At 61.2% G+C, this 18,188-nt stretch overlaps 2 protein-coding genes across 3 annotated transcripts; one reads left to right on the top strand and one right to left on the bottom strand.

Moving 5' to 3' along the window:
• Nucleotides 1–3,191: 3,191 nt before the first annotated feature.
• On the top strand, nucleotides 3,192–14,760 carry NPR2 (natriuretic peptide receptor 2). 2 transcript variants are annotated; one of them, XM_068176185.1, is made up of 22 exons: nucleotides 3,193–3,965; nucleotides 8,789–8,988; nucleotides 9,071–9,184; nucleotides 9,455–9,590; nucleotides 9,682–9,776; nucleotides 9,857–9,989; nucleotides 10,106–10,190; nucleotides 10,277–10,397; nucleotides 10,922–10,996; nucleotides 11,159–11,236; nucleotides 11,383–11,487; nucleotides 11,751–11,822; nucleotides 11,900–12,059; nucleotides 12,133–12,288; nucleotides 12,368–12,536; nucleotides 12,649–12,795; nucleotides 12,966–13,089; nucleotides 13,215–13,283; nucleotides 13,372–13,546; nucleotides 13,633–13,731; nucleotides 13,824–13,915; nucleotides 14,084–14,760. In XM_068176185.1, the coding sequence occupies exons 1-22, from the start codon at nucleotides 3,242–3,244 to the stop codon at nucleotides 14,135–14,137; spliced, it is 3,183 nt and encodes a 1,060-aa protein (XP_068032286.1). In that variant the 5' UTR covers nucleotides 3,193–3,241; the 3' UTR covers nucleotides 14,138–14,760. The 2 variants fall into 2 exon arrangements, with proteins under 2 accessions (XP_068032285.1, XP_068032286.1); XM_068176184.1 differs by having other exon boundaries at nucleotides 3,192–3,965; nucleotides 10,922–11,236.
• LOC137464735 (uncharacterized) lies at nucleotides 13,248–17,832 on the bottom strand. Its single transcript, XM_068176190.1, has 6 exons — nucleotides 17,753–17,832; nucleotides 16,938–17,367; nucleotides 16,149–16,311; nucleotides 15,810–16,059; nucleotides 15,631–15,693; nucleotides 13,248–15,547 (listed from the first exon to the last, which is right to left on the bottom strand). Exons 1-4 carry the CDS (start codon nucleotides 17,815–17,817, stop codon nucleotides 15,992–15,994), a joined length of 726 nt encoding a protein of 241 aa, XP_068032291.1. The 5' UTR covers nucleotides 17,818–17,832; the 3' UTR covers nucleotides 13,248–15,547; nucleotides 15,631–15,693; nucleotides 15,810–15,991.
• Nucleotides 17,833–18,188: the final 356 nt, after the last annotated feature.

Genomic DNA, 18,188 nt, shown 5'->3' with positions numbered 1-18,188 from the left:
TGTATGGTGTGTGTATGGTGTGTGTAAGGTGTGTGTATGGTGTGTGTATGGTGTGTGTATGGTGTGTGTATGGTGTGTGTATGGGGTGTGTGTATGGTGTGTGTGTATGGTGTGTGTGTATGGTGTGTGTATGGTGTGTGTATGGTGTGTGTATGGTGTGTGTATGGTGTGTGTGTATGGTGTGTGTATGGGGTGTGTGTATGGTGTGTGTATGGTGTGTGTGTATGGTGTGTGTGTGTATGGTGTGTGTATGGGGTGTGTGTATGGTGTGTGTATGGTGTGTGTATGGTGTGTGTATGGTGTGTGTGTATGGTGGGTGTGTATGGTGGGTGTGTGTATGGTGTGTGTGTATGGGTTGTGTATATGGTGTGTGTATGGGGTGTGTGTATGGGGTGTGTGTATGGTGTGTGTGCGGTGTCCCCGCGGTGTCCCTGCCGTGTCCCCGCGGTGTTCCTGCGGTGTCGCCGCGGGTGTGCGGCCCTGCGGCGGTGGCCGAGCCCCCTCTGGTGGCTCACACCCGCACACACGGGATGCCGCCGCACTCACATTCCCCGTCACGGGCATCTCACTCACCCCATCCCTCCATAAGCCAATCCCCACTGGCTTCTCCCTCATTGCCTCCACTCCCTCTGCTTTTCTCCCCCATATCTGTATTTTGTTTTACCAGAGTCGTTCCTCCGCTGGCGGCATCCCGCCTGCCGCAGGTCCTGCGGGAGCAGCACCACCTCCCGGGAAGGTCGCTGCGGGGGCTTTTCCCACTCAGTCTGTTGTCAGTCCCTCTGTGTCCCCTTTGCCCCCGGCCTGTGCCACCGGAGCCTCAGGACAGGAGCCACAGGGCTGGTCTGGGGGCACCTGCAGGGTAGAAGGTGTGCCACTATCTGTGTCCCGTGAGCAGGGTTGATTTCTCTGACCCTGTGCTCTCCAGTGGGACCATCACCACCCCGCCATGCCCAGCCCCACTCTCCATGGGGAAGCTCTTCCAGATCTTTCCAGCTTCTCATTTCTGGATGTAATTGCTGTCGCTTGGATTTCACTGTCCTTCGGCTCAGGCTCCGCTGCCAGCTCCGTACTACACTGGGCCGAGGTATTTATAGCTGGCAATGCAATCTCTTCGTCTCGGGTTGTGCCGGGCTGGGGGAGCCGAGCTCCGTGACCCCACGAGCTTCACTCCTGGTGGCGACATCTGCACTGTGAGTGTAGGGGCAGCGAGAGGGACTGTGATTCCCGACAACCCCAGAAGTGGAAGGAGCCATGCCAGGGCACGCTGTGGTGCCATGCCCATGGTGCTGCTCTGCTCTGGTGGCCTGCCCCAAAATCCCGGAGGGGACTGCGACACCCTGCCCGCCGCTCAGCGCAGCACCCCTCACGCATCTGAACCACACAGGACCTTGAAGGGCCAGTGGCACCGGCAAGATCTGCGGCGCCGCCGTGCAGCCAGTGCGCTCCCCCGTGCTCCCACACACAAGCATCCCGCCCCACACAGCTCTGACCGTGGGGAAGAGGCTGGCACCACCCCCAACGCCCCCCTCCAGTCTCTATCGCCCCCCACCCCCGCCCGATGGGAGCAGGCAGCAGGCTGGGAATGCCAGGAATGCACCGCAGGCATGCTGCCTCCACCGAGCCCCCCTTGCCCCACCGAAGCGCCCTGCAAACAAACGCACGGCACCTCTGTGTCCTCTCTGGCTGGGCGGCCCCCCATGGCAGCCCATGACGTATCCTTAGGTCCTTCCCAAATTCCCGGGAGGACCGGCAGCCCCGCTCTGCCCGCGTTATCCCAGTCCCACGGTGCCATGGGGGCTTGTGCAAGGCTCATTGCACTCCGAGCGCTCCCTTGTGCATCCACCCTCCTACCCCAGCAGCCCACAGGCCTGTGTCCCCTAGCAGAGGGGTTGAAGCCCCAAAAGCTGCAGTGGTGAAATGCCTGTGGAATCCAGCCCCTTGCCATCCCCTGCCCTCAGCTCCCCCTGCCCCATCAGGGCTCGTGTTGGACAGGTCCCGGTGGCACGGGTTCCAGTGCACCCTCCACTGTTGGGGAAACACTGGGTCTCGGCGACGTCGGGTTCTCCAGGGCATCCCAGTTCTCAGGGTCCAAATCCCCAGGTGCCTCCCTGCATCCCAAATCCCCGAGGACATCTCCAACTTCCTACCCTTCCACCAGGGGAGATACCCAAGGCCAAAGCACTGGAAGCCCACACAAGGGAGGCAGCCAGATCCCGGGCAACCCCTCCTCAGAGCCTGTTTCCTCCTTTATCCGACAACTTAAGACCTCCCAAAAATCCCTTGTGAGGACACTCACACCCAGGATATTCCCTCCCCTTCCAGCTGGCTGTACCCCACAGCCATGTATCCCTTCACATCCTCACATCCCTCCCCAGGCTACACCTTTGCCTCATCATGCACATCCCCCACACCTCAGTGACTTCCCCAAACCCTGGGGACCTCCAGCATGAGACATCCCCTCCCCAGTCCCTAGTCATTGGGGTACCCCAGAACCTGGATGCTCTCTCACTGCAGCTCCCCTACCCCAGGTATCTCTTTCTCAATCCCCCACCCGATGGGGACACTCCAAACTCTAATGCTCCCTCCCCGATTCCCCTCACGGACCCTAGATCCCACGTACTCCCTGTTCAATCCCTGCCCACTGGGAGCCACCACCTCTGGGGACTTCCCTCCCTTAATCCCCCGATGGGACCCCTGAGCCCGCCCCCAACCCCTCCACCCAGAAGCTGGGCACCCCAGTCCCCTGCCCCAAACCGATGTCCTCTTCTCAGATTCCCCTTCACTGCACCTCACCAGAACCGAAGTACACCTCCCTCGGTCCCGAACGCGGATGTCCCTCCCTACCTCCCCTCCCGGACACCCTAAAACACGGGCACCCCCTCCCTCAGTCCCTGCCTACTAGGGGCCGCCGGAGCTGGGGACCGCGGTCTCTAACCCACCGCTGGGGATCGCGTAGCACTTCGCCAATCTGGAAGCGAGATACGCCGAACACCCCGACATCCCCCCACCACCCCAACCAGCGCCCCCCTCCCCGCTAGCCCCACCCCTGGCCCCCCCTCTCCGGGGACACCGCCCCCTGCCCCGTCGCGGTGCCGCCCATCCCCGTGCCCGTCCGGCCGGGCGGGGACCGGCGGCGCCGCCCCCCCGGGGGAGGGCGGTCGGTGGCGGTCGGCGGGGCGGGGGCGCGGCGGGGGCGCCGGAGCGGCGGGCGGCGGCCGGGGCGGAGGAGCCAGCGCGGCCCATGGCTCCGCCGCTGCCGCTGCCGCTGCTGGCGCTGCTGCTGCTGCCGGTACCGACGGGCGCGGGGCGGCGGGCGGCGACCCCCGACGGGGCGCCCGCCAACTTGACGGTGGCGGTGGTGCTGCCGGAACGCAACGTGAGCTACGCGTGGGCTTGGCCGCGCGTGGGTCCGGCGCTCAGCCTGGCGCTGGAAGCGCTGGAGCGGGGCGAGCCGCCGCTGCTGCCGCGGCCCTTCTCGGTGCGCGTCGAGTTCATGAGCTCGGAGCTGGAGGGCGCCTGCTCCGAGTACGTGGCACCGCTGAACGCCGTGGACCTGAAGCTCTACCACGACCCCGACGTGCTGTTCGGGCCGGGCTGCGTGTACCCCGCCGCGTCCGTGGGGCGCTTCGCCTCTCACTGGCGGTTGCCCCTCATCACCGGTGGGGCGGTGGCCGCGGGTTTCAGCCGCAAACGGGAGCACTACAGTACGACGGTGCGCACCGGGCCCTCGGCACCCAAACTGGGCGCCTTCGTCTCCCACCTCCACGCGCACTTCAACTGGAGCGCTCGCGCCGTGCTCCTCTACGTGGACCGCAAGACCGACGATCGACCCTACTACTTCACCGTCGAGGGTGTCTACCAGGAGCTGCAGGATGGCAACAACCTCACCGTCACCGTCCACATCTACTCCCCCGAGGAGGGCGGCCCCGACACCGCCGTCCACTTCATCAAAGCCAACGGGCGCGGTGCGTGGGGTGGCGCGGCGTGGGGTGCCGGGGGGACACCATGACCACGGGCGGGATCGGGCTGAGCGCCCGGGGAGCAGGGCCGGCGGAGTGGGAGTGGAAGGAGGAAGGGAGAGCGGGGGGGGGCTCCCCTCGGTAGATCTGCGTAAGGCTTCGAGAGGGGGAGGCAAAATCCTCCGCGGGGCACAGCGAGGGGCTGAGGGTGCGATGGGATATGTGTGGGGGACGGTGGGGGGCTTTGGAGCCGTCTGGGGTACAACAGGGGGAAGGATGGGGTGCAGCAAGGGGACTGGGGTACCGTGGACGACATGTACGGTACAGCAAGGGGTTAAGGGAACAGCAGGACACATCTGGGGCACAGAGAGGGGATGGCGATACAGCGGGACCACTGCAGGACACAGCAAAGGACTGGGAATACAGTGGGGTGCATGTGTGGCACAAAAAGGGACCGGGGTGGCAGTGGGACCTGTTTGGGGCACACCAAGGGATTAGGGGGCAATGGAGATCCTTGCAGGGCACAGCAAGTGTCAGAGAGGGCAGTGAGATACATGTAAGGTGCAGCAAGGAGATGGGAACAGAGTGTGATCATGTGGGATGCAGCAACAGTCCAAGGAGACAGTGGCACCTTTGTGGGGCACCATGAGGGTCTGAGGACACAGTGGGACTTGTGAGGGGTTGAGAGCAAAATGGCACCCTTGTGAGGCACAGCAAGGAAACAAGGATCTGGTGGGACTCATGTGGGGTGCAGCAGGGGGTGGGCAGCATGACACCTGTGGTAGGGCATGCCAAGGGGCCAGAGGAAGAGTGGGACCCCTGTGGAGCACAAGGAGGGGCTAGAGGCACAGTGGGACCAGTGCGGGGCATGAGGATGGGCTGAGGGCATAATGGGACCCATGTGGGGCACAGGGAGAGGTGGGCAAAATGGGCTCTGTGTGGGGCACAGTGAGGATTGAGCACATTTTGTCACAGTGGGGCTGGAGGAGCAGCCGGACCTGCACAGGAGGTGCGTTCACAGGGGACAAGACAGAACCTGAGCCCCTCCCCAGGCCAAAAACTGTGTCAGTGGAGGGGCCAGGATGCAGCAGGAGGAGGGGGAACAGTGTCTCCCTCCCAGGCCCCCAGTCCAGTCAACCTTTGCCAGCAAGAGCTGGGGCAGACCCCCAGCTTGGTGGGACACGTGCTGTGAGGGGCAGCCTCTGTATTAGCAGGATCAGGGTGACCCAGGCATGTCCTTGGAGGCTGAAGCTGATGGAGGGGATGTGGCTCTCTGGAGAGCAGCATCAGCTGTGGTTACATACCTAGAGAAACATGGTGCCAACATACCTAGGTGGCTTTGCTGTGCTCTGGCAGAGCCCCCCGGAGTGGCAGCTGGGCACCCCGGGCTGTGCCTTGTCCCTGCTGCACGCCCAGAAGGGGCTGTGATAGCCCCACCCTGCTGATGGAGGGATAAATCAATTTGGTGCCTCGTGAGTGCCCCAGGAGAGCAGCTATATTGGGAGCGGGAGGAAATGGAGGGGCTTACAGAGGCAGCTGGAGAGCAAGGGCAGCCTGATGCTCTTTCATTATTGATGAGCAGGGTGTATCAATCCTGGAGTCAGCCACTCTGCAATGCTTCTTAATGGATTCTGAGATGCTGTGTCATTAGGAAGGACATCTAGCCCGGTTAAGTGGAGCCAGATGGGCCAGCAGGACTTGTGTCCAAGGCTGGGCAGGACCAGGCTGTAGAGGGGAGGTGCTTTGGGGTGCTGGACTGGGTTCCCGTCAGGATTGAGGCCAGTGAGGCTGAGTCCATGGAGTGAGCATCCCATGGCTGCCCCACTGGAATGGGGCATGTGCCATCTTGCATGTGCCATCACCAGCCATGGGGTTTGGAGCTTCTTATGGGATGAGGGCAAAGGACTCTGCAGGAAGAAAGGCTGAAATCAGTGATTCCCGTCAATGTTTCCATCTTGGTGCTGTAAATCACCCCAATGGGAATTAATCCCTCCTGGTGCAGGCAGGGGGTCGTGGCTGCTGGGGGAGAAGGCCAGGCATGGGCAGAGACCTGAGGGCTTTCTAAGCTGGGGTCATAGTATCACAGAACCATGGAAAGGCTTGGGTTGAAAGGGACCTTAAAGATCATTTAGTTCCATTCCCCTGCCATGGGCAGGGATGTTGAGAGGGTTTGGGCCTCTCTGGCCACTGCTCAGAAATGGCGCCAGGGTGTGGGGCTGAGTGGGGCTGAGTGCTTGGCCCCAACGGAGATGGGTGCTCAGGGCCTCAGAGCTGGTTATAGGCCCTTTCCTAGCCCAAGTGTGTGGGGCAGGGAATGGAGACTTGCAAGACTGTCCTAGGGGTTGGGACCCCTGCATGGAATGGCGTGGAGACGGAAGCAAGGTCTTCAGCTGTATCCATGTCCATGACGTGCAATAACACCAGTATCATCCTTCATGGTGTCACCTTCCTTCTCCCAAGTAATGGGCAGGAGTTTGGTGAACATTTCTTAGAGAAAGATGCTTCCCTGCCCCTCTGTGCTTCCCTAGCGCTGCTGGTTCTTGACATTCACAGATCTAATGAACGGGCACGACGGGGGGTGGGATTGCCCCTCTCACTGATGCCTGGGCGACGTGCAGGGGCCCACGTCTCTCCTGCCATTTGCAAAAGCACTGATATAATTAGTGCTGTGGTTGAGGGAATTACCGGAGCATATGCCTGCAAAAAGCCCAGGTGCCCTGCCTGGGGAGATGGCCGGGTGGTGCTGCAGGAGGGGAGTGCATTTGGTCTTCACCCCCACACTCTCCTGGGCCAGGGCGATGGTCTCTGTGCTGCAGTACCCTGTGCTGGTGGGACTGCTTGAGACTGGGATTTTCTGCCTGAACCTGGGATTTGCCCTCATTTCAGGGTTATCTTCCATCATGCAAGGGTGAAGCAGTGTTCTGCCACCTCATTTGCATGCTTGTGGTCCTGCCCCTTCCCTGGGACCTGGCACTCTGCCACCTATGCCAGAGACACCCCCTAAATAAATGTCAGGGGTGTGGATGCACTCCAGCCTTGCAGAATTTCATTCCCTTTGTCCTGGGTGATGCTGAGGCTGCCTATGGCCATTTGCCGGCCCCTGGGGTGTGTGTGAGCCCCCTAAGGCGCTGCTGGCTTGTGCAGGAAGCTGCCAGCTGGAGGCAGCTGCCTGCCTCAGGGAGAGCCCCAAGCATTGACCCTTCCTTCTGCACAGCTCATGCAGCCTGTCCCCAGGGAGCCATCTAGGCGCCGTCCATCCCCTTTCTTGGTGGCCTTTGACCAGGCAGGCTTTTGCTGCCGCCGCAGGGGCTGGCTGCCTGCAGTGTCCCACCATCTGCCACCAGCTGTTGTGGCTCCCTAGCCCCTGTGGCTGCCTTTTCTTGGTGCGGTGGGATGGGGAGGGTCGCATCTGTGTCCTTGGGTGGAACCCTCAGGCTCTGCGTGTTGGGGAGGTGCTGAGCTGTCCACCCTGGATGAGAAATCCGGGGACATTTCTTGATGCAGGACTAGCAAAGTGGAGAAGCCAAGAGTGTTTATTTGAAGTATTGCAGCATTCAGAGGAAACCATTTCAAACCCCGAAGCAGGCTGTTGCTCACATACAGCCCACGGTGCTGCGATTTCTCCCTCCCCCGTGCCCAGAAGCAGCTCCCCACATTGCTGTGGATTCCCTGTGCCCACGGTGGCTGTGCTGGGTCTCTTCTCCCATCTGTGGGCTTCCTCACTGCCCCCGTGGGTGACGCTGCCAGCCCTGCTGCCCACATGGCTGGGTGCCTGCGTGGCTGGGTGCCTTCCAGCAGCAGAGACCCCTTCCCGGCACGCGGCGCTTCCTTGCTGTCCCCAGCCCCCCCACTCCCCGGGTGCAGCCGGGGCGCTGGGCCCCATGCAGAAGAGCCGTGTGTCGGGGCCAGCGCCCAAGCGTGACATTCCTCCAGCACCCGCTGCCGCCGCCTCCTCCGTTGCTCAATCCTGGGTTCCCAGCCAGACTGGCTGGAGCGGGGGCCCTGGTTTTCCGGGGGGAGGGAGGAGGCAGTGTCAGGATCCTCAGCAAGGGCACGGAGGGCCCCTGCTCGGGGGGTTCGGACACTTTCAGGCGCCCATCCCCACAGCCTGTGATGCCCTGTGCCAGCGGCGTGCCGGCCCCACACAGCCTTTGGGTGGGCATCCCATGGGGGTTGACCGAGCCCCCAGCAGAGGGTGGGGGCAGGTAGGACGTCCTGACGGGGCCCGGGCACCCCCTTGCCGTGTGGGTCACACCGGCGAGATGCTCTGTTTCCAATTAGTGGCCTCCGAAGGTGCTGGAATGTGGGAACCTGCGCATTCCTGCTGCATAGACAGCCGGCCACGAACCCAAACATGGGTTTGTCCCATTCCACAGCCCGGGTTCCCCAGGGGCCTCCGGCGCACGGCTCCAGTGCCTCTCCCAGCCCCCCTGATTCTGTGGCTAGGGCTGGCATGGAGCAGCCCGGAAGCTGATGCAGGGGGGAGACATCCTCTGGCTGGCTTTTGCTGGATGAGGGTGTGTGGGGTCTGTGCCTGGGGAATCCACCTCATGATTTCGAGCAAGTTTTTCCCTGTTCTCCTCTCTCCCTTCAGTCCGAGGTGATTGATGGGGCAGGAGTGGGTCCGTGCCAGCAGGGGCCGTGGGTCTGGCCATGGCTCGCAGGGAGGCGGTGAGACAAGCACTGCCCCATCTGCCTGCTCCATCCCGCCCCCACAGCCTCCCAGTGCTCCTGGGGCTGCTATGCCCCACCTGTCCCATTCCTGGCTGTGTGCCTGGGGTGCAATGGGGTGTCCCTGCCCTGTTGAAGCCCCTGCCTCTCTCTGGCAGTGGTGTATCTCTGTGGGCCGCCAGAGATGCTGCGGCAGATCATGCAGCTGGCGCAACAGGAGAACCTCACCAATGGCGACTATGTCTTCTTCTACCTGGATGTCTTCGGGGAGAGCCTACGGGGAGACTCTGCCCGTGACCCCTTCAAGCCCTGGCAGGAGAGCCCGGGCCAGGACTCGGGACTGCGTGAGGCTTTCCAGGTGAGCTGTGCCCACCTGCCTGGGGACAAACCTCCCCAGCCTGGCCCCAGTGTGTGAATCAAGGTGCTGTACTTGGTTGCAGATGGTGCTGGTGATCACCTACTATGAGCCCCAAAACCCTGAGTACCAGCATTTCCAAACCCAGCTCATCCTGCGAGCTAAGCAGAAATTTGGGGTACAGCTCAACTACTCCCTGGTGAGTGAGTCCCCCTGCATGCTGGGGTGGTGGGGTCCCTTCACATGGGTCTGAGGCACCTCACCAGGATGCAGAGGGTGGGACACAGCCACAGAAAATGTCAGAGGGGTCATCCCTGGTGGGAACAGCCACAGGCACTGCCATCCCTGCAGGGTGTGTGTTGGCCCCAGAGTGGTTATGGGGCGGTGGGTGGGTGCATGGTCCTGGTGTGAAGGTTCTGGGATGTTCCCGTGTGCGTGGCTGTGGGAGTGCTCAGATTCCCCCTTGCAGATGAACCTGGTGGCGGGGTGTTTCTATGATGGAATGCTGCTGTACGCCATGGTGCTGAATGAGACTCTGCGTGAGGGCGGCTCCAAGAAAAACGCCACCCACATCATCGAGAAGATGCGGGACCGCAAGTTCCAGGGTAACACTGGGATGGAGGCAGCTGGGTTGTGGGTGCTGTGAGGGTGGTGGAACTCAGTCCCCATCCCACCTGCATCTTAATTTTCTGACAGGTGTCACAGGGCTTGTGAGCATGGACAGCAACAATGACCGGGACACTGACTTCAACCTATGGGCCATGAGTGACCCCAAGACCGGGCAGTATGAGGTGGGGGGAGGTTCCCCTTGGCTTGGGTTCTGGGATGGGATGGTGGGGTCTGGGGGTGGCCTCATCTCTCTCTGCCTTAGGTGGTGGGACACTACTCGGGTGTGGAGAAGCAAATCCACTGGCTGGGACGACCCATCCCCTGGGTGAAGGGGGCTCCCCCCTTGGACAACCCTCCCTGTGTCTTTGATGTGGATGACCCCTCCTGTGATAAAAGTGGGTGTCCTGGGTCCCCACATCCCTTGGACCCCCGCAAGCTTCCATACGGGTGCATGTCAGTCTGGCTGTCATAGCCAGCTGGGCTATCCTGACACATCCTCTCCTACCTGCAGCCCCCCTCTCTATGCTGGCCATCGTGGCTTTGGGCACTGGCCTCACCTTTGTCATGTTTGGCATCTCCAGCTTCCTCATCTTCAGGTCAGTCAGGACCAGGGGAACCTCTGTCTGATGGGCAGGCAGGCAGGACAGAGGGGATGGGGGCCTGACCCTTATGTGTCCCCCAGGAAGCTGATGCTGGAGAAGGAGCTTGCCAGCATGCTCTGGAGGATCCGCTGGGATGAGCTGCAGTTTGGAAGTCCTGAGCGGTACCACAAGGCAGCAGGCAGCCGGCTCACCTTGTCCCTGGTGAGAAGAGCCATCCCTGAGGCACCACCCCTGCCCCTGTGCTGCCCTCCCTCCCTGCATCACACCGCTCCCTGTGGATCCCTTTCATGACCCTCTGTTTCCTACAGAGCCACAGCCCCACTGAATCTCTCCTCAACACAGCCCTTCATCCTTACATAGCTCTCCATTCCCTATAGAGATTTACTCTATCCATCCCTGGCATGACTTTCCATCCCCTGCAGAGCCACAGGAGATCCTTCCTCTACACAGCCCTGAATCCTCTATGTAGCACCATAGTTCATCAAGCCCCTACGTTGCCCTCCATCCCCATCAGACATAACTTATCCAAGTCCTACACTCCGTGCAGTTCACCATGCCTCATCCTGGAGTCTTCACCTTTCCTACAGAGCATGCAGAGCTTGTCCTGACCCTTAGAGCCCATCCTGCGCCATCCCTGAACACCTTGGATGTCCCTGCCCTGCTCCATTGGTGCAGGCCATCCCTCCACCCCAGGGGTCCTCTCCCTAATCCCCTCCTTCCCACAGCGTGGCTCCAGCTATGGCTCCCTGATGACTACCCATGGCAAGTACCAGATCTTTGCCAACACCGGCCACTTCAAGGTCAGTGCATCAGGCAGGGAGCTGAGTCCTCCCCCTGAAATACCCCAGCTCTGCTGTGCTCCCACTTGGCTGCACCCCCATCCCACAGGATGCTGGCACTTTCCTCCCCTTCGCAAATTCATCCAGTGGACATTGACCTTTTCCCCTTCCCAAACACCCCAGGGCAATGTTGTGGCCATTAAGCACATCAACAAGAAGCGCATCGAGTTGACACGGCAGGTGCTCTTCGAGCTAAAGCATGTAGGTTTGGGGTATGGGCTAGGGTGGGCAACCCACTTGGGAGTGCAGGGATTGGTCCTGGGCAGATGGGAGAGTAGCAGGAGCACCCTCCTAACAGCTCATGCCCTTTGACCTCAAAATTGTCTTGGGTCCACTTACACCTGCAGATGCGAGACATCCAGTTCAACCACCTGACCCGCTTCATCGGGGCGTGCATCGACCCCCCCAACATCTGCATCATCACTGAGTACTGCCCACGGGGCAGCTTGCAGGTAGCAGGGCTTGGGGACACTGCAGGTGACATTTAGACATTCCTGGTGACCCAGCTGGGCTGTGTGTTGTGGACAGGGCTGTGGATGCTGGTGGCCGCCAGAGCCCTCCCAGCAATGCTCACAGCTGAGCTGTCCAAGCAGCTGTCAGAGGCCAGTGGAGGGGTGGGGGTGGGTGCTGCAGACCCCCCAAGCTGGGCATTTGGTGAGGCTGCCATCACCATGACCTGGGTGCTTGGTGGGGTCCACTCAATGTGCTACTGCAGGATGTCCTGGAGAATGAGAGCATCAACCTGGACTGGATGTTTCGCTACTCCCTCATCAATGACATTGTCAAGGTATCCAGCTGAGGGGTGTGAGGGGATGGGGAGAGGTGCCTAAGAGATATGAGCTTCACTGTGTCCATCTGTCCCAGGGAATGGCCTTCCTGCACAACAGCATCATTGGCCATCACGGCAGCCTCAAGTCATCCAACTGCGTGGTGGACAGCCGCTTCGTGCTGAAGATCACCGACTATGGCCTGGCCAGCTTCCGCTCGCCCAGCGACAATGAGGACACGCATGCACTCTATGCCAGTGAGTGCCTACCTGGGAGGATCAGGAGGATGGGGTGGCCCTGTCTCACTGCTCCGTTTCTTTGTCCCACCAGAGAAGCTGTGGACAGCCCCAGAGCTGCTGCAAAAGGGACACCTACCCACCCCGGGCATGCAGAAAGCTGATGTCTACAGCTTCGGCATCATCGTGCAGGAGGTTGCTTTGCGCAACGGCCCCTTCTACATTGAGGGCATGGACCTGAGCCCTAAAGGTGAGGATGGAGAGCACGTGTGTGGAGGTCCTGCCCCACCATGGAAGTCTGGTGCTCACTGTTGGCCACACCCCGGCAGAGATCGTGCAGAAGGTGCGTAACAGCCAGAAGCCCTTCTTCCGCCCCTCCATCGACATCGGGGTGCACAGCGAGGAGCTGGCAGTACTGATGGAACGCTGCTGGGCGCAGGAGCCGGCCGAGCGCCCTGACTTCAGTCAGATCAAGATCTTCATCCGTAGATTCAACAAGTGGGTGGTTGGCATGCAGGAATGGTGGCCCTGGGTGGGAGTGGGGACAGCCATGGGGGTGGTGGTGGGGGGTCACCTCTTCCCACAGTGCCAACTTACTGCTCCCTGGCAGGGAGGGAAGCACCAGCATCCTGGACAACCTGCTGTCACGTATGGAACAGTATGCCAACAACCTGGAGAAGCTGGTGGAAGAGAGGACACAGGCCTACCTGGAGGAGAAGCGCAAGGCAGAGAACCTCCTCTACCAGATTCTGCCCCAGTGAGACAGGGACACGAGGGGGTGTGTGGGTCTGAGGGTTGGCATGGGTTCAGCATGCACCTGCTGCTATGCAAATATGGGGTCCCTTGCCAGCTTTCCATGGTAGTGTGGGGCAAGGGTTGCAAGGGCAACGGCAGGTTTGGGGTGGAGCTCACCACTATCCTTGCCAGTTCCGTGGCAGAGCAGCTGAAGCGTGGAGAGACAGTGCGGGCTGAGGCTTTTGACAGTGTCACCATCTACTTCAGTGACATCGTGGGTTTCACTGCCCTCTCAGCAGAGAGCACTCCCATGCAGGTGAGAGCAGGACTTGGGGGGCAGCACCTCTGTGGGGCTAGTGAAGGTCTCACACCCTGGCAGTGCCATCCCTGGGGTCGGGGGATGTCCTCTCCCAGATGTACACACACCCTTGTTCCATCCAGGTCGTGATGCTGCTGAATGATCTCTACACTTGCTTTGATGCCATTATTGACAATTTTGACGTCTACAAGGTGAGTGGTGTGGTGAGCAAGCACAGCCCCCCAGAGTGAGGCAGGCAGCAAGGAGCCCAGATGGTACCTGACCCCCCTGCCCCCACAGGTGGAGACCATTGGAGATGCCTACATGGTGGTCTCAGGGCTGCCAGTGCGCAATGGGAAGCTGCATGCCCGTGAGATTGTTCGTATGGCCCTAGCCCTGCTCGAGGCTGTCAAAACCTTCAAGATCCGTCACCGTCCCAACGACCAGCTCCACCTGCGCATCGGCATACACACCGGTGAGCCCCCATGCCAGCCAGCTGGGGGGTGCTCGCCTACCCACCCACGCGCCCTGCAGCATCCCCGAGTGCCTCTGTGCCTGCAGGTCCCGTGTGTGCTGGAGTGGTGGGTCTGAAGATGCCACGGTACTGCCTCTTCGGGGACACGGTGAACACTGCGTCCCGCATGGAATCCAACGGCCAGGGTAAGCCAGGGCAGCTGAAGTCCAGAGCCACGGGGTGTGTCCTGTTCCCGTGGCACCCAGCTATGCCTCTCTTGCTCCTCTGTGCTATTCAGCCCTGAAGATCCATGTCTCATCTGCCACCAAAGAAGTCCTGGATGAGTTTGGCTGCTTTGAGCTGGAGCTGCGTGGCGACGTAGAAATGAAGGTGAGGGCACAGCACTGCCACTGGGGTACCACCCCTTACAACCACAGGGGAATGTGATGGGGAGGTGGGTTGGAGCCAGGACCCCTTGTTGTTCTCAGTGCTGGGGATGACACCCAAGAAGCACCTCCAGGGCCAGGCAGGGTCTAACTTGCTCACCTCTGCCTCCAGGGCAAGGGAAAGATGCGGACATACTGGCTGCTGGGCGAGAGGAAAGACCCTTAAGTCATTTGAGCCCAGTGGCTGTGGCAGAGCCCCCAGCTCAATGGGGACACCAGTGCTTTCTGGTACCCCTGGATGCACCGGCACCCCCCCCATCACTGCATCCACCTGACTCTGCAGCCCCCCTGCTTCAGCAGGGCCTGGGCAAGGTGGGGCAGCGGCCACAGCACCGTCTGCTCCCCTCCATCAGCACCAGCAAAGCCCACCTTCCCCACAGCCTCTGCTGGAGTGGGGTAACCAGCCCTCATCCAGCCCAAGAGACATTGTATTCCCCCCACCCTCTGAGGTCTGCCATCCCTGCCCTCTCTCCTGTGGCTCAGCTGGCTCTGAGCTTCTCCGGGGCCTGGCTGCCCCGGAGGGCACTTTGCCATCTCTTTTCAGTACCTGGCCCCCAGCAGAAGTTGTGCCCATGTCAACCCCTCCCTGGGGTGGGGGGAAATGGGGATTCCTGCCAAGACTGACTCCTTGGCCAGGTCAGGCTTCAATGCCGCAGCTCCCCCCCTCCCCAGTCTCCCCTTCCCCTGTATATAACCCCACCGGGTCATGTAAATACCCATCCCTCCTTCAGGTGTAAATATAGGACTCGCTGCAACTATTTTGTTGAAATACAAACTTCCCCAGATCCATCTGTCCTGTGGCCTCTGCTTCACTCTGCCCCAGCATGCCAAGTGGGGAGGGAGGCCGGGGGAATGCCAGTATGGAACTCAGCCTGGGCTGGCGACAGCTGCCTGAAACATCCCAAGAGAGCGTATCCCGGGGGTCTGTCTGCGGTATAGGGCAGGAGTGTGGGCATGGGGAGCCAATGCTGGGCAGTCGCAGCAGCGGCTGTTGAGGGCTTGGGCGGTGCTGGGAAGGCAGGGCTGCCGTGGGTTTGCTTTGGCGTGCGGGCTGCAGTGCGTTCCTCTGAGCTCATGCTCTGGCCGCCCTGCTGCCGCCTCTTACTGGAACACACCTGTGCCTGGGGACTGGAACAACGGCTGCGGCTGCGTGTCACCCACTGTGTGCGCCGGGAGGGGACGTGTCCCAAGGGATGGGGCTGTGCCAGGGGCTCTGCCTCCATGCCTAAGGAGGAAATCTTGGGACCACAATATGTTTTGGGTCAACAGTGACTTCCAACAGGGCGGAAGGGTTTCCCATTTTGCTTCATGCTCTCAGGGGATTTGAGATCCCAGGGACACAGTGCTCCCCCTCCAAACATCCAGCTGGAGGACAGCCTTGGGGTGGACAAGGATGCTGGGACCACCTGTGACTCCTTGTTTTTTATTGTCTGTGGGGCTGGAACTGGCTGCTCAGGGGGTCATAGGGGTCACAGAGGTTGAAGGGCTCGGGATGCCCTAAGTACATGGTAATGGGAGTGGAAAAGTGTGCATTCCTCTTGAAGGGAATGTTTCTGCCGAAGAGGGCAGTGACACCCTGGAGAGGAGAGAATTGGAGAGGTCTCTGTCAGCAGCTGAGACTCCCAGGGTACTGGCCGGACAGGGTGGTAGGGGCCTTACCGGCAGTCCGCGGGCTTGCTCCAGCCAGAAGCTGGTTGGCTGCTCCGTTAAGTAGTTGTGAGGCTGCAGTGGAAGCAGAATGTGAGCCGGAGGGAATGGCATGCTCAGCAGGTCACACTGAGCCTTGCAGCCTCCTGGAGGCTGCTGTAACTGGCAGGGGGGATGTCTACTGCCTGTACCTGGGTGATGGGCTGGGGTGTGGACTGGAAGCCCATGGCACGGTAGTCCTGGTGCGTGGTGGAGATAGATTCCATGCACCTCGGGCGGGGACGGATCTCCTCCTCCATCTCCTTACTGCAGAGAGAGCAGACCCCACACATCTCAGGTCCCCTCCTCTGGGGCATAGCCCCAAGGGTGGGTCTCATGCGGGAGTGCAGGCTTGCCTGTATTTCTCATAGAGCATGGATGCCAGTGTGGCCTTCCGCTGCCCTGCAGAGGGGAAGGTGCCATCAGCCTCCCAGCTAACATTCCTGTGCTGCCTTTTTGGGGTGCACATGGCTTGTTGGGGTCAGCCTCACCTTGCCCCAGCAGCACAGCCCTGAGAGGTGGGCAGTCCTTCGGGGGGGAGCTGTCAGTGAGCGAGGAGAGAAACTGGTGGATTGGCAGTCCATGGTAGCCACGCTGCAAGTCCTCACTGCCCAAAACCTTCCCTGGTCGAGAGTCCAGGGAATCCACGAGTACCTAGGGATGGACAGTGGGGGCTGTGGAAGGGGGCAGAAAACCATGCTGCACTTTCCCATGCCTGCTCCTGGCTTTTAGGCTTTTGATAGCCCTAGAGGCATAAGATGTGAAGAGGTGTTACAGTCTTTCTGGCTAGAAGCCTGGGAAAGCTGGAGCAGGGACACAGCTTGGGCAGGGCTGACCTGTCCTGCCTGGTGGAAGTCAGCCAGCCTTGTATGGCAGTCACAAGCACCTGGGTGCCCAGACTGCCCCTGGGCAAGCACTCTTATGGCACTTGAACAACCCATGGAGTCTCCAGGCTGTGGCACAGTTTGGTCCATCAGGTGCCCCCCAGCTTGGCTTGCCCAAGCAAGCATCCCCACATCACTGTGATGGGCCATGACACACAGCTCCTGCTTCCCAGTAGCGAGATCCCAGCTCCCCTCCTGCCTCACTGTTGCTCCCCACGTGCCTGCCTGTGCCTTTTGTGCTATTGAGTTTCATCCCTTTTCTATCCTGCTGGGCTCAAGGTCGTCCAGGAGGCTATTTAAAGAGATGGGTCTGCCCAGGAGCAGGGAGCTTCACAAGATCAGCATGTGGGACACGATGGGGCCAACTCTGAGGGGCATTTTCCTTTATGGAGTTACCTCCTTCTGCCAGTCATGGATCATGCGGCCCCGCTGGGGCACCAACTGGCTGGGCTTCTCTGCTGGCATGGGTGGGGTGGGGGGCAGCGCCGGCACTGTGGGGGGGGACTCCTCCTTGGGGCTAGTCCCCCACTTTCCAAGCCAGGGAGGCAGCTTGATCCCAGAGCGATCCTTCCCAGTCTCTGGGGATGGCACCCTGCTGGGCACGAGTGGTAGGGCCACAGTAGGCAGCTCATCTGTGTCTGCTATCTCCTGGGGTGGCTTGGCTGTGTCTGACATCTCCTGGAGCCTCTTGGTGGTGGTTGTCAGCGGATCACCGCGGCAGGGGAGCCTCTTCACGGGCACCTCAGGCAGGGGCTCATCACCCTGGACCCTGAACGGTGGCCTCTCTCCATGGCACCTGGGACCCACACGGCTTCTCAGAGGGCCCCTGCAGGTGGGAACAGACCCTGAAGAAAGGCAGCGGGGCGCACCCGCCATTGCCAACTACGTCCCCAGCCCCCACCAGCACAGGAAGCGTCCCGACCCCGGGTCCTCTGCAGTGTCACCTCCACACTGGGGCAAGGGACAAGAGATTCATCTCCTTTTGGGGGAAAGAAGCAGTGCCGCTGCTGGGTCTGTCATCTCGAGGGGTCTCCCCCTGTGTAACTCCCTTCTGTTCCCTTGACCTCCAGCAGAAACACGCTTCCCAACCCCCTGCCTGGGCTCAGCCCCCTGCTGCGACCTCCCCACAGACCGGACCACCATTTTCTCATTCCCCGCTGGCCCCTGGCGCTCCACAGGCCCTGTCCCCCGACTCTCCCCACCGGGGTTACCCCACGGGGTCTCGCTGCCCGCGGCCTGGGCCGCAGCCCCCGGCGCAGCCGCCTCCAGGCTCCATTGCGCGTGCGCGCGGCGGGACGCGCCTCTCTCCATGGAGACGGTGCACGGCGGCCGCGCGCCCCGGGGTGGAGCCGCGCGCGCGCGCGCCTCCCATTGGCCGAGAGACCAGGAACTGGGCGGGGCAAACAGATGAGTTAAACGCTAATGGGCGTGGCCTCGATGGAGTGGGCGGGGCGCGGTCGGCGTGAGGGGGTGCGGTGAGGGGGGACGGGGCTGTGTGGGGCACGGGGTGCAGGGGACGGGAGTGCGGAGGGATGGGAATGTCGGGGGATGGGGACGCGGGGCTACAGGGACACACAGGTGCCCGCGGTGCACTACAGGATCAAGGCTGTCCGCACTTTTGGGTCCATGTACCCCGCGCCATCTTGA

Source organism: Anomalospiza imberbis, chromosome Z (genome assembly GCF_031753505.1).
Source record: "Anomalospiza imberbis isolate Cuckoo-Finch-1a 21T00152 chromosome Z, ASM3175350v1, whole genome shotgun sequence".
Classification (NCBI taxonomy): domain Eukaryota; kingdom Metazoa; phylum Chordata; class Aves; order Passeriformes; family Viduidae; genus Anomalospiza; species Anomalospiza imberbis.
The sequence above is the reverse complement of the archived record's forward strand: the minus strand, read 5'-3'. Positions and strand labels throughout refer to the sequence as shown.